Source organism: Kogia breviceps, chromosome 7, assembly GCF_026419965.1.
Source record: "Kogia breviceps isolate mKogBre1 chromosome 7, mKogBre1 haplotype 1, whole genome shotgun sequence".
NCBI classification, from domain to species: Eukaryota; Metazoa; Chordata; class Mammalia; order Artiodactyla; family Physeteridae; genus Kogia; species Kogia breviceps.
This window is the reverse complement of record NC_081316.1, coordinates 79,237,675-79,251,627: the sequence shown is the minus strand read 5'-3', so window position 1 is coordinate 79,251,627 and position 13,953 is coordinate 79,237,675. Positions and strand designations below refer to the sequence as shown.

Below are 13,953 nucleotides of genomic sequence, written 5' to 3'. Positions count from 1 at the left end.
AAGGGGTGAAGGTGAAGGAGAAAATGATTCCAAGTCAAAGGGGAAGACAATAATGGGTGGCCAGTATGGGTGTGGAGAAGAATGGCATAAGGTGAGGTGGAAAGGTGGACAGGTGCCAAATCAAGGAGGGCCTTGTATGTTAGGCTTAGGGTTTTGGACTTTATTTTAAGGGCAATGGAAAATCAACATAGACTTTGAGGCAGGGGAGGGGCATGTTCACCCTTGCATTTTAGATCCCTTCTGGCTGCTAAGTGGAGGATAGATAGGGGGAGAGCAAAACTGGCAGGGTGGGGACCAGTTAGAAAGCAATTGATATAGTCTAGGTAGGAGATGGCTGTAGTAGTGGAAGTAGAGATGGAAAAAATTGCATAGGTTTAATAAACGTTCAGGAGGTAGAATTCACACAAACTGGTGATCAATGGATTGACTGGCTATGGTAGTATAAAGGAAAGGATGACTTCCAGATTTCTGCTTGAGCAAATGAACAGAATCCAGAAATGTCACTCATTTACAAACAGCCCACCAGAATACTTGTCTTGCCAATCCCATTGAACAGAATGGCTTCAGTATCCAGGAAAGTCTCTTCAGGTAATCAGATGTTCACAGATAGGATGGTGAGGATGGGGAGAGGAGTCTGATTAGCTAAGATGAAAAAAGTAAAGTGTACAGTTGGCACACAGTGCAGTTTGACCCACACACCATCTTCCTGAATCCCTGATCTCCTAGGTCTGCAAAGCCTCCTGATCAGTGGGGAGTCAACCTGTGCCCTTCATCCATCCCTTCTCTATTGTATCACATCCCCCTTCTGATGCTTTCTAGAGCAACCAATAGCCTATGAGCCACCTCAGATGCTGTGTGTCGTTTTGACCAATGTGGGTCCCTCTGAGGCAGCAAACTTTTAAAATTATCACCTTGGACCTATCAGGGAAAACTTGAATTAGAAGCAAATCCATCCAGAGTCATTAACCAAGAGTACTGGCTTTATGCTATTTGGTTTGATAGATCAGCCTGGTGGACAACTGCATTACCAGGCAGTTGGCACCCAAATCACCAGTAGGGAAGAATAGAGCTTACAACTCAATTAGCAGCAAAGGCACTTTTGGAGCCAAGGCAGCCTTTTCTACCACTACATGTAAATATTGCTCTGATATTATAATTTTTCTTGTAGTTGATCCAATAAACCCTCTTTCTTCAGGGTGGTTGTTATCATTTGGGAAGTCCATAAGGAGTAGAATCTTCCTACATATTATATCGCAATGGAATTCATAAATCAGTTGCTAGTCCTGGTAAGGACTTCCTCAACCCCCTTCTTCAACAGGAGTGTTCTAATACATTCCCAGGAAGAGCATATAGGATGAGAAAAGAAAAGGATGGAGGATTGAACTCTGGGAATGCCAGCATTTGGCAAAGCCAGCAGAGGAAAAGAAGGCCAAGAGGAAAGCTGAGAAGAAACAGAGAGTAAGAGATGATCAGGAGAGAGTAATGTCATACAGGAAATCCAAGGGAGGAAAGACTCAAGGAGGAAGACATGGTCCACAGCATCAAATGCAGCAAAGATTTCCAACAAGGTCAAGGCAAAAATGTATCCTTTGGCTGATACCTTGTCTGCGTCCCCCTCCTGACTGTGTAAAGTAGCAGGCCTTGGGGGCAGGGACTGTCCGATTCATCTTTTTATCCATTGCCTGACCCACTGCCCTGAACATAGGAGGTACTAAATGCACGGATGGAAGAAGCATGAGTTGGACCTTTTCTGGCAGTCCTTGGACACAAGCTAGAGGCTTCCCTGCAACAGAGCAGATGGGAGAAGAGAAGAAAGAGGAGACTTAAGTTCTCCTTTCTCAATAGAGAGGAGGAAGTGAAACTTGAGTATCCAGCAGAGTTGCTGGATAACTGTTTAGACACCTCTAGCCTCCCTGACATGATGCAGGGATGGCCCCATAGGTGACACATGGACTGAATAAGGCCCAGAACTGAGACTGTGGCCTTGTCCTCACCCCTCAGACTGAAGGAGGGGCAGCCAATCCCATGAGGAGAATCATCCAGACATCTTCTGGGTTGGAAGAGAAAGCTCAAGACACTCCTTGGAAGTGGACCCCACAGCCCTGGTGCCCGGCCCCTACCTTAGTTCCCAGCCCCAGCGAACCTCAAGTGCTGGGTGGACCCTGATCTAAGGGGCTCAAGTTCATCCCCCGCTTCCCTTCCTAGCTGTTGAGGCTGGGGAAGGGACCTGAGGCAGTTCAACTGAACCGCAGGGACCTCGTGCCTATCGGGAGCCACTCTGTGGCCTGGCCTCCCAGTGCAAAGCTTGTCCATCTACTCTTCTACCCATGAAAGCCCCACAGAGCAAGGGGCCACCAGGTCAGGAAGGGCTGACCCTAAACCAGGAGAGGCCATGGGCCAGAGTGTGGGTATCCTCTCAGGCCCCTTCCAGAGTGAATCCAAGAGATGGGTTGAGTCCATACTCATTGTCACTGGGAGGTGTCTAGTATTATACCCAGTGAAGAAGTCACTGAGGCTGAGATATGGAAGCTCAGAATAAGGGCCCCCTGCTAGAGTCTGAGGCTATTTTTTTGAGCCTAAAACAAACAAACTTTCAAGCTCAGGCGGGTTGGAAACGTAGAGGAGGAAAAGGGTCTCCCCTGAGACCCAATTGCCTATAGTCCAGACCAGTCCCCAGTCAAATGGTTGTCAGTAAGTTTGGAGCCTAAAGCCTTGGTCGGCTTATGACCTGAAAAGAACAAACCACTGCAACCTCCACCCAGACGACATTCACTGGCCTAGATGGTGCAGATACCCAGGGGACTTAGCCAGCAGGACCCCCCCCCACCAAAGGGCTGTGTGACATTTTGCAAATGTGTTTCATGGTGCCAGCTCCCCCAATCAGGCTGTCTCCCCTTTCCCCAGCTTGCCTCAGGTGAGGGAAAACACTCTGTTTTCATTCCACTTGTTATGCCTAACTCATAGCGACCAAAGACTTGTCTTCTGGAGTGATGCTCCCTGAACCCCCTGGACCTACAATTTGAGGGCCCCCGCAGCCCTCCGTGGCAGCACCGAGCCAACCCACTTTGCACAAACGTAGCTGCCTCCAGCCCTATTTTCCCAATGTCCTGGGGCCAAGCTGTGGTCAGTTATTAGCAGGTGGGGGCAGAGTCCCGGCTGTGCCTCTCACGTGCTGGGTAGACACACGGGTTCCTTTCTCTACTTTTGTTCCTCTGTTTCCCTCTCTGTCTCAGTAGTCTGGAAGAAGTCAGTTTATGACCGGGGTTCAGGAATCACCTGTGTAGAAATGAGGTCTGTCCCTGAGCCCTCCCCTCCCTTGTCTCCCACAGCCTATTTAAGAGCCTCAAAAAAGAGGTTACAAGCTTCTCAACTCAAAGAAAGAAGTGGGATTGTTCCACAACCAGGGCCCTTTGATTCAAGCGAGGAAGCACTCCAGCTTTATTGTAAGGAAAACCAGGAGAAGGAGCTGGGCCGGACTCACATCAGCAGTGCTGTCAGTGAAGGCAGCCCAGGAGGCTGTTTACTCTCTGGGGCTGGGGAAGGGCCTTGGCCACATTCAATTTCTCCACGTCTCTGTAGCAGTACAAATTGGGGCCTTGGACGAGGTACAAGCCGAGACCACTGGCGGAACACGAGTTGGGGCCCAGAGACTTGTCCGTACACAGGGCTGCGTCAACCTTTTCATGGGGCCAAGGAAGCTCTGTCCACGTGGCTTGAGCTCCTAACTTCAGGTCCCGCCACCACAGTTGCCGTCCTGGGAAGAGACACCGGACATAACATGGCTTCCACATCATGGGGATCCTGACCTGGCTCTTCTCACGCCCTGACGGGGATCTGTGCCATGGGGAAGTAGCAGAACAAGCCACCCCTCAGCACCTGACACCCCTCACCTGCCATGACGTGGAGCCGAGAAGACCCAGGACAGGTAAAGGCTGCATCCACAGTATCAAGGTTGATCCCATGAGGGCTCCCGAATTCCTTCTCCAGCCTCTTTGGATAACCATCTACTAGGGTATAGCCTCCCTTTGTCAGGAAGATATATACCTGGGTTCCCTGGAGGACAAAGGACATTAATCAGCACAGAGCTGGGTATTTTCCCAGTCTCCACCTCAAGTGTCTCTCCCAACACACACCTGGATCAGATAGAGCTTATCATCCCAGGAAAAGGTAGCATCCACTGTTGAAGGACCCTGGGGCCACAGATGCTCAATGGGCCAGCTATGCCACCCGTCCCGGCTGGTGTCTAGACGCCAGTAGTGGGATCCTGTGGGGTAGCAGAGGTACCTCTAGTACTGGTGGTAAAAGGCCAGGCAGTGAAGAGGCAAGTGACAGAGGCAGGGGTGAGTCTCGAGAGGGAGGAAAGAATGCATCCAGAGGCCAAGAGGGAAGAGGCCATGTGAGGAGTTGAGCAAGACTTGGTCGGCAAAGTTGGGCATTGTGACCTGATTGGAACTGGAGTCAGTAGGGGCCTGACCGAAGGGCGAGCTTGGAGAAGAGTGGCCAAGTTGCCAGGTAAGGCCAACGTCATGGTGTTCAATGGGGTCTCCTTATGCATCTCAGATGTCTGTGTGCAGAGATGCTACAATGAGACAGTGGCCAGAAGTTAAAAGGGAAGTGCACCGCAGCAAGCTTCCACTGGGCATTCTTACGCTGGCTGTGTTCTCTAATCCCTTGAGATGGTAGGAGATGGAGGGAGTAACCAGACCAACACCCTAATTTTCCTCTCCCCTTTTCATAACAACTTATTAAAGGAATTGTCTAAACTCTCATTTACCTTTTCTTCCTCAGCCCACTTCACTTACATTCCTGTTTCCCTCTTCCATTGAGATTTCTCTTTTCAAGGTCACCAGTATCCTCTAACTTGCCAAATCTAATGTCTTCATCTTACTCTACCTCTCAGTGGCATTTGACTGCTCACAGCTCCCTTCTTTAAATATCTTTTTTGGATCTTGGCTCTGAGATTCCAGACTCTTCCAGTGTTCTTCTTATGTTTCTGACTCCTCTTCAGCCTGATAGCTATTATTGGAATCCCCCAGTTTGGACCTCTGCTCTATCTACACTCACTCTCTTGGTGATTTCACCTAGTCCAGAGCTTTAAACACCATCTATATACTGATGACTTTTGATCTGTTCTCTTTGGATCTGATGGACTGCTTCTTCGAGTGTCAGGCTCAAACTCAGCTGCCTACCTGACCTGTCCATTTGGGACCATTAGACACCAAAACCCTAATGTGTCCAAACTTACTTCTGCCCCCACCAAACACACACACGCACGCACGCACATGCACACACACACACACACATACACACCCCTACCTCCTTCCCTAGTCTTTTCCAATTTTAGAAAAAGGAACCACCAGTCACCTAGTTTCCCAGTCCCCAAAAGCCAAGTCATTCTTGAAACCTCTCTTTTCCCTTCCCCACTCCGATCAATATCCAAGGAATTGGTTAAATGCTGTGGGCCCGACTTCCAGAATACATCGTGATGACTCCTCACCACCTCTGCTGCTGTTATCACAGTCCAAGCTGTCATCACCTCTAATCCAGACAGCTGCAAGAACTCCTCGCTGGATTCCCTGCTTACACAATTGTACCTCTGTGACTTATATTCCACAAGAAGCCAGGATGATCTTTTAAAAAAAATAAGCCATGGGCTTCCCTGGTGGCGCAGTGGTTAAGAATCCACCTGCCAATTCAGGGGACATGGGTTCAAGCCCTGGTCCAGGAAGAGATCCCACATGCCACGGAGCAACTAAGCCCGTGCACCACGACTACTGAGCCTGCGCTCTAGAGCACGCGAGCCACAACTACTGAAGCCAGCGTGCCACAACTACTGAAGCCTGCGCACCCTATGACCCGTGCTCCGCAACAAGAGAAGCTACCGCAATGAGAAGCCCGCGCACCGCAACGAAGAGTAGCCCCCGCTCGCCGCAACTAGAGAAAGCCAGAGCGTAGCAATGAAGACCCAATGCAGCCATAAATAAATTAAACAAATAATTAATTAATTTAAAAAGAGAAAAAGACAGATGCTTTAAAAAAAATAAGCCAGAACATATCACAGCTCTGATCAAGAACCCTTCCTGGCTTCCTTTTGCAGTTGAAAATCCTTACCAGGCCCATGTAATCTGGCCCCTGCCTCCCTCTTTTCAAGCCACTTACCTGCTCCTTCTCAACGTGTCAGCCACACTGGCTTCCTTTCTTGACCCCTCAAAGTATTTGCTGTCTACCCTCCCTAAAATGCTTCTCCTCCAGTGCTTTACGTGGCTAATTCCTTTTGATCACTGAAATCTCAGCTCAAAAATCATCTCTTCAGAGAAGGGGCCCCTAATTCTCTTCACCTCTATCCCATTATCCTGTCTTATTTTCTTCACAGCTTTTTGGGGACACTTAACATTTTTTATTTTATATTTTAAAACATCAACGACTCATAAATTCATTTATTCTAGCCTCAAATGGTATTTGAGAATAAGAAGCATTCTGATGTTCCCAGAACACATCACAGCTATTAACACTGCCTGAAAGTATTCTCTTTCATTTTCTCTTTTTTAGTGTCCCTCTAGCAGGCTCTCTTGAGGGCAGGTGTCTCATCTGCCATGTTCATGACTGTATCTCAGTGCCTAGAAAAATGCCCAGTGCCTATCAGGTGCTCGATATTTTTTGGTGCCCGAAAAATAGCTGGTATTCCCAATGCAGCCACAAGTTCTCTTTATGGGTATTAACTGGGCAAGTCACAGTAACTACATATCCACCTTCCCCTCCTGCTGAAACTACCCTGCTCGTGGTCCCTATTTTGAGAATCAGAGCTGCGCTGCATTTTGTGCAGAGGAAGTAAGTGCTGAGCCCCCAATCCATTAGAAGTCGATGAAGAGGCCGACCAGCAGCCACTTTAATGTGGTCTGGAATAAAAATATGGGCTGAGCCAGTCCCATTCTCTCTCTGGAAATCCAAGTAGGAAAAAGAGAGCCGAGGCAGTTATCAGTCGGATCTGAGGCTAAAAGATCCTGACTAGAGAGAAAGTAGAGAGGGCATGATGGTGTCTGTGCGAGCTGAAGTAGTGACAAAACAGAAAGAATGGATTAGCGGCTATGAGGTAGAGACAAGAGATTTGTCAATAAGGGAGAGGAGAGGACCAGCACTGTGCTGAGTGGCTGGGTCACACTGGTGTTTTCACCAAGATAGTGAGTTCCCACCTCAGCTGCGTATTTTTAACATAACAATATTCTCTCAACAGCTATAGAACATCTCTAATACTCTTGATTTAGGAATTCAGCTGCATTCTATTTATGGACACATGGTCTTGAGGTTCCATAATCTCTCCATGGCTGGGTGTTTTCTCTACATCTCTGTGTGGTCCCCGTGGCCCTATTTGCTTAGTGTCTCTATCTCCATATCTCTCTATGTCTATTTCTCTCTCTATCTCTATAACCACTGCTATTTCACTTTGTGTATGTGTCCTCCCCATGGTGCCTTGCTCTCACCATAGCTGCATGTTCTCCTGATACATATGTGTTCTTACTCTGGCATATATTCTCAGCATAGGTCTACCTTTTCACTACAGGTGTGAGTTTCATCACAGACGCATGTTCTCGTTACAGCATGCATTCCTGCTGTGGGGATATGCTCTCCTTGTGGCTGTGTATTTTTCATTATAGCTTCGTAGTCATATCTGACCAGAATTTATTCAGGGATTAGGAGCAAGAAAGGATTTTCACTCTTCTGTATTCTCACCACTATTTTACATTTGTGTCTGATCATACATATATCTTAGGCTGAGTGTAAGGCGGTAGGTCACTCCTTCTCTTGGAGCGGTCCTCAAGTATAGATCAAGACTTGTCACTACCTGTCTGACTAGCCCTAGAACATTCTTAGGTATCATTAGATGGCTTTTTAATGGCGCAGGTCTGGGGAGAGGGGTTTCTCCTGGTCACTCAGAGGAGAAATCTCTTCAGGCTGTTGAAACTATTGCCTAAAGGTCTAAGGGACTGAACACTTCTTGGCTGGTTCTCAGCAATGGGAACATCTCATCCCCAGGTAATGCTGTGCCCAGAGGCCTGGACATAGGAACCAGGCACCTGGAACAAGATGGAGCTCCTGATGATAAGCTCAGGGTGGGGAGGGCCAGAGGACCCTGCAAGACATGCAAGAGCAAAGAGAATATGAGGAGTCATAGGGGCCAAGAGGTCCAGAGAAGGCACAGATCTGGGAACGGATGGTGCTGGGAGGCACACAGGTGAAGTTAGAGGCCTCAGCGATGAGAGGCAGGTTGAACCATATGCATCGGAAGAAATGAGGGGTGAAAAGGGACATAATAATGTGTAAGGATGGGGACCGATGGGACAAAATATGGGGCACAGTGATGAAAATGGAGGAAATGTGCCAGAGATGCGAGACACACATGAAAGAGACGGGAGGTATGGAGGGCAGAGATGGGGGAGTTGGAGGGCATCTCTTACCACTGAAGGCATAGGTGGCACCATGTTTGTCAGACAGCAGTGCAGACAAGACTAGATCTGGGCTACAGCGTTTAGCCCCACTGGGGTTCACATTCCTGTGTGCATGGCCTTGGGGGAGAAATAGGTGAGGGGGAACACAGGAAGGCAAGAGGTCAGAATGAGTTCCGAGGTGGAAGAGATGGCTGGGGTTATTGGGGGTGCAGGCTGTCCCCATATGAGGACAGCTGGGAAGAGCCCGAATGGAAGTGGAGCTAGGGCAAGGGCCAAGGTGTTCTTCCACAGGGTGAAGGTAGGAGCTGGGTTATATGGGGTCCCTGAACTCAGGGAAGGTGGACAAATTCCAGGAGGTCCCAGGGCTTGGGCTTTCTCACCTCTGCCAGGGCAGACCATAAAGTAGTCTCGGACATCCAGAGGGTATATAGGAAGCACCTCTCCCGTGACAGGGTTGAAGCGCAGGAATTGGTTACCCCGGAAGCAGTAGTAGCGGCTGAGCCATCGCATGGCAGACGAGCAGTTGCTAACAGCCTGCCAGGAACGTTCCTTTATGGATTTTGTAGTGTAGTCCCAGAACCACGAGTGGTTGCCTTTGTCCAATCAACCAACAAGCATTCAGTGAGGCCAGGCAGTGCCTTCCCTTGTGCTTGTACTGGCCCCAGGATGGACCAGATATGGTCCCCATCACGTGGAGCTCACAGCCCAGCAGGGAAACAGTTGAGGAAAGTAATCATACAATAAAATGGAGCAGCAAAGTACACAAGATCAGCTCAGCAAGGGCGGTGGGACGAGTCAGGGAAAACTTCCCAGAGAAGGTGATACTTAAACTAAAATCTGAAGGAGGAGTTACAAGGCAGACAAGAGCGGGAGATGTAACTCCAGAAACAAAAGTCTAAAGCATGAAGCAAATTGGGTGTACAGGGAACAGCACAGAGTTTCTGGGGCTTCATATTCAAGGTAAGGATTTGGTGAGACTCAAGGCTGGAGGGTCAATAGGGACTTGGTCATGGAGAACCTTGTATGTAAAACTAAGGAACATAGATTTGTCCTAAGGGTCATGGGGGACAATGAGGGACTTTTAGCAGAATTACACCCAGTTACCTTCTCCAGGATGACTTCCCCTCCTTCCCCTACTTGACCTCTAGACCATAACTGGCTTCTCTACTCCTTCCCTTCCTCAGGAAACCATATAGTGGTTCCACCACCACCACCAACCTACCACTACGCCAGGCTCTTATTCCAGCCTGGACTGACCTTGGAAGAATAAGACACCCTCAAAGAGGCATTCTCCACTGTGACATTCCACAGCTGCATCCACTGGGGATGGGATTCCAGGAAACTCCTCTTGGAGCAACTTTGGATATTCCTTCTTCTTCTCAGGAGGGTATTCCCAGACCCTGTCCCCCTGCATGCAAAAACATGCTATTTTTAGTATGCACGCCAGATACTGCCACTCTGCCGTCCCACACATCTTTGATCTATTGCACTTACATAATATCCTTCTGCAGTCCCACACACTCTCAATCCATCTGTGGACAACAATGTGCTGTCCCCTTGCACAACTTCAGTTTGTGCAAATCCCATCACTGTTACTATACCACACACAACTGTCTATGTACAACCAGATACTCCCATGGCACAATTGTCTGCAATACCACTGGTTTTGGCAAACACATCCACGAATAGTCATCCTGCAATCATCCATCCATTCATACATTCATTTGTTCATTTATTCACTCAAGAAACAGTTGCTGAATGACTTACCGTATGCCAGGTATTGTGAGAGGCACTGGGGATAAAGGGGTGACAAGACTCTGTCTCTGCCTTCAAGGAGTTCACTGTACAAAAGCAGAAAGGATCCTACAATCCTAGCCATGTGAGCCCCAAGGTGGAGGCATGTGAAGTGCACTGGGAATAAAGGGGGAATACCTAAGTCAACCTAGAGAATTCCTGGAAGGCTGCACAGAGGAGGAGGCATTTGGGCCAAGAGTTAAAAACTGAGCAGGAATATTCCAGGTAGACAAGTGTGGACTGGGCGTTATCAGCAGAGGGAGTAGCATGTACACAGCAAGCTCATGTGGCTGGTACACAGTGAATGTGGTGGAGGAGGAGATAAACCTGTAAAGATAACCAAGGTCCAGGTCTCAAGACCCATGTGCACCTGGCTTGCAGGAATCAGCATGTGGTGGTGCCATCTGCTGAAACAGAGAACTCAGGAAGAGGGGTGGATTTGTACAGAAGATATTGAGCTTCGTTTGGGGGATGCTGAATCTGAGGTGCCTACAGAACATCTAAGTTGAAGATGTCAGCCTAGAAATCGGAAAGAGATGTCTGGAGCTCCGGGGAGAGATTCAGATCTGGGGTCCACAACGTGGAGAGAACTCAGAGCCATGGCAGTGGCTGAGATCACCCAGGCAGGGTGTATAGAAGGGCTGGGGAGTATCCCCAAGAAACATTCAAGGAGTGGCCCAGGATGAGAAGCCTGAAAAGAGCAGGAAAAGAGGCAGGAGGGAAAACAAAGCTGGCAGTGAGGGCCGCTCCGACCACACAGCATCTTTGTGCGAGTCACAGGAGAAGGTGCCAGAAGGAGCAGACACAGGCTGGGCCAAGGCATGGGACTTGACGAGCACACTAGGCTGGATTTCATCCTCCACTTGCCCCTCGGCCAGGTACCATCGTGTTGTGAACAACCTGGCAACCATAGGAAGAAGACTTGATGCAGGGTCATGGAAGCAAGGGAAGAAATTTCCCGGAAGGAAAGGGTGGTCGACAGATTGAGGAGTAGCAGAGAGGTGTGGATGCAGATTAGGACTGAAGAAGAGCCACTGGATGTTGTGCCTCCCAGGCCTGCATGCACACAAACTCCCCTAGTCTGAGCTTTCTCAGAAAAGGAAGGCACAGGGGGAGGAAACCTGGAACCTGTTGGTAAGGGCTCCATGCCAGGGCCACTTGGGGGAGGGCCTCTAGTGTTGATTCCAGCACTTCCTGGCCTGGCCCTGACCTTGGTCCAGCCGTACCTTGATCAGAAAGACTCTGTCATGACCATGGCGGAATGCAGCATCCACGGGGCTGGGGACATCCTTCCACCTCTCTGAGATTAACTCCCGAGTCCAATTTTGACCCTTCCACACGAACTCCCCTGCAAAACGCACACTCACTGAAGGACCCGGAACAAACGTTTGGCCTACTGAGCTAGTTACAAAGAAGCTATGGGTGATACTCTCAGATAATTCCTACGATCTCCCGCAGATGGATACACCCTCGGTGAAGGGGACCAAGTCTGAGGTCCCAAATGCCCCAATCCCAGCCCCTCCTACCTTTAAAAAACAGCATAGTCCCATGCTCATCCAGGATGGTAGCATCAAAGCCCCAGCCATCCGAGCAGCGTTCTGGGAAGGAGGTGGGGAGATAGCAAATAAAAGACCAGTCAAATGATACAGTGCAGAGACACAGCTAGACAGATAGACTCTGGAAGTCAGGGTCTCACCAATCACATCTGGGTCCAACTTGGTTGCATTCCCACTTTCAGCTCCATGCCTAGGGACATTAGCCCTAGAGAGAAGACACAGAGATGTCTGGCTCCACAGGGTCCAATCCCTCTCCTTTAGCTCCTGACCCCAGACTTGCCCCAGACCTAAAAACTGACCCTAGCCCACTCTAATCTGGAGCCCGGTCCTCCTCCAGCCCCCGCTTCACTCACAGAAAAAGAGGATGGGCGTTAGCCAGAGACCAACACAAGCCCAACAGCCACAGTACAACTGGTGTCCCCCATGCCCGAGCCATGATGAGCTGGAGAGGCCACCGGACAGCTCTGGGCACCTGGCTGAGCCCCTATATAGGCATGGCAGCAGCACCACCCCACCTCCAAGCCTTCTGGGAATGAGATCTCTCAGGACTATGCCAATATTGGCTGATTACATCCATCTGTGCAAATAAGGTCAGGGTCTGGACAGAAATCTGAGTCCAAGACTAACTCTTCCCAGCAGGAGGGCCCACCCCCCTTCAGTGACTTTTGAGCAGTGAGTAGCCCAGCCCACTGGTGTTCAACTGTGACTCTCTTCACCTTGGTGATGGGTCTGAGTGCCCATAAGGTCGGGGAAGGGGGTAGATTGATCGAGGACCACCTTTCTGTGGTTGGATTTACCTCAACAATGCAGGAGGAGAGAAGAGGAAAGTAACATTTTTGTGTACTGTGCCATGCCCAGCTCTGAGACCCCTAAAGACACTGACACTTACATATACTTAGTAATCACACACATATACAAACACACTTAGAATACTCAGAGAACAGCTTCTTCCAAGCTCCATCAAGGGCCTTTTGGGGGCATTCCCAAGCCTCTTTAGCTTTGCACTTGATGGGTCAATAATACTTCACTTGCCAAAAGTCCAAGTTCCACCCTAGCCCCCACCCCCATTGACAGAGCTTTGCAAAAATCACCTGGGAGGGAAGGGGTGAAAGTAATGGTGCAGGAAGAGGTGTCTCTCTTCCAGAGAGACCTACTAGTAATTAGACTTTCTCCATAGTTTCCACCTTAAGGGGAAAGTGTTTTGTTTACCTATCACAGAATAAATAGAACTGTACTGGGGTTTCACAATATTTACTGCTGATTCTTGCTTAAATGTTATCTTCTCAATGAAAACTTTCTTGACCACCCCATCTAGCTATTTCAGACTCTCACTTGTTTCCTTTGTATATATTTATATATACAATATATATACAATTTATTTATATATACTATATATATATTTATATTAAGTATAATAAAACTTGAAATTATTTTGTCTGTCTGCTTTCGCTTTTGCTTCTGCTTCTGCATGCTTGTGCTTTGTTTCTTTGCTTGTTTTGATTTGCCTGTTTTATGTACCATTACATTTTTTAAAAAATGTTTTTGGTCTTTTGCCACACCACACAGCATGTGGGACCTTAGTTCCCCAATCAGGGATCGAACCTGTGCCACTTGCCTCGGAAGGGCAGAGTCTTAACCACTGGACCACCAGGGCAGTCCCTGTACCATTACATTTTCTCCATCTAGTACCTGGCATGTACAGGCATACCTCAGAGATATCACAGGTTTGTTCCAGACCCTTGCAATAAAGTGAATATTGCAATAAAGTGAGTCACACAAATTTTTTGGTTTCCCAGTGCATATAAAAGTTATGTTTACATGGGACTTCCCTGGTGGCACAGTGGTTAAGAATCTACCTGCCAATGCAGGAGACACGGGTTCAATCTCTGTTCCGGGAAGATCCCACATGCTGTGGAGCAACTAAGCCCGTGCGCCACAACAACTGAGTCTGCGCTCCAGAGCCTGCGAGCCACAACTACTGAGCCCTCGTGCCACAACTACTGAAGCCCACATGCCTAGAGCCCGTGCTCCGCAACAAGAGAAGCCGCCGCAATGAGAAGCACGCCCACCACAACGAAGAGTAGCCCCCGCTCGCCACAACTAGAGAAAGCCCGCGTGCAGCAAAAAAGACTCAACTCAGCCAAAAATAAAATAAATAA

The 13,953-nt window shown here is 48.7% G+C and overlaps 1 protein-coding gene across 1 annotated transcript; it reads right to left on the bottom strand.

Annotated features, from left to right (window-relative positions):
* Positions 1-3,429: 3,429 nt before the first annotated feature.
* Positions 3,430-12,230, bottom strand: HPX (hemopexin). Its single transcript, XM_067038766.1, has 10 exons — positions 12,148-12,230; positions 11,935-11,999; positions 11,765-11,836; positions 11,465-11,586; positions 9,702-9,852; positions 8,825-9,037; positions 8,454-8,561; positions 4,134-4,264; positions 3,891-4,053; positions 3,430-3,754 (listed from the first exon to the last, which is right to left on the bottom strand). The coding sequence occupies exons 1-10, from the start codon at positions 12,228-12,230 to the stop codon at positions 3,495-3,497; spliced, it is 1,368 nt and encodes a 455-aa protein (XP_066894867.1). The 3' UTR covers positions 3,430-3,494.
* Positions 12,231-13,953: the final 1,723 nt, after the last annotated feature.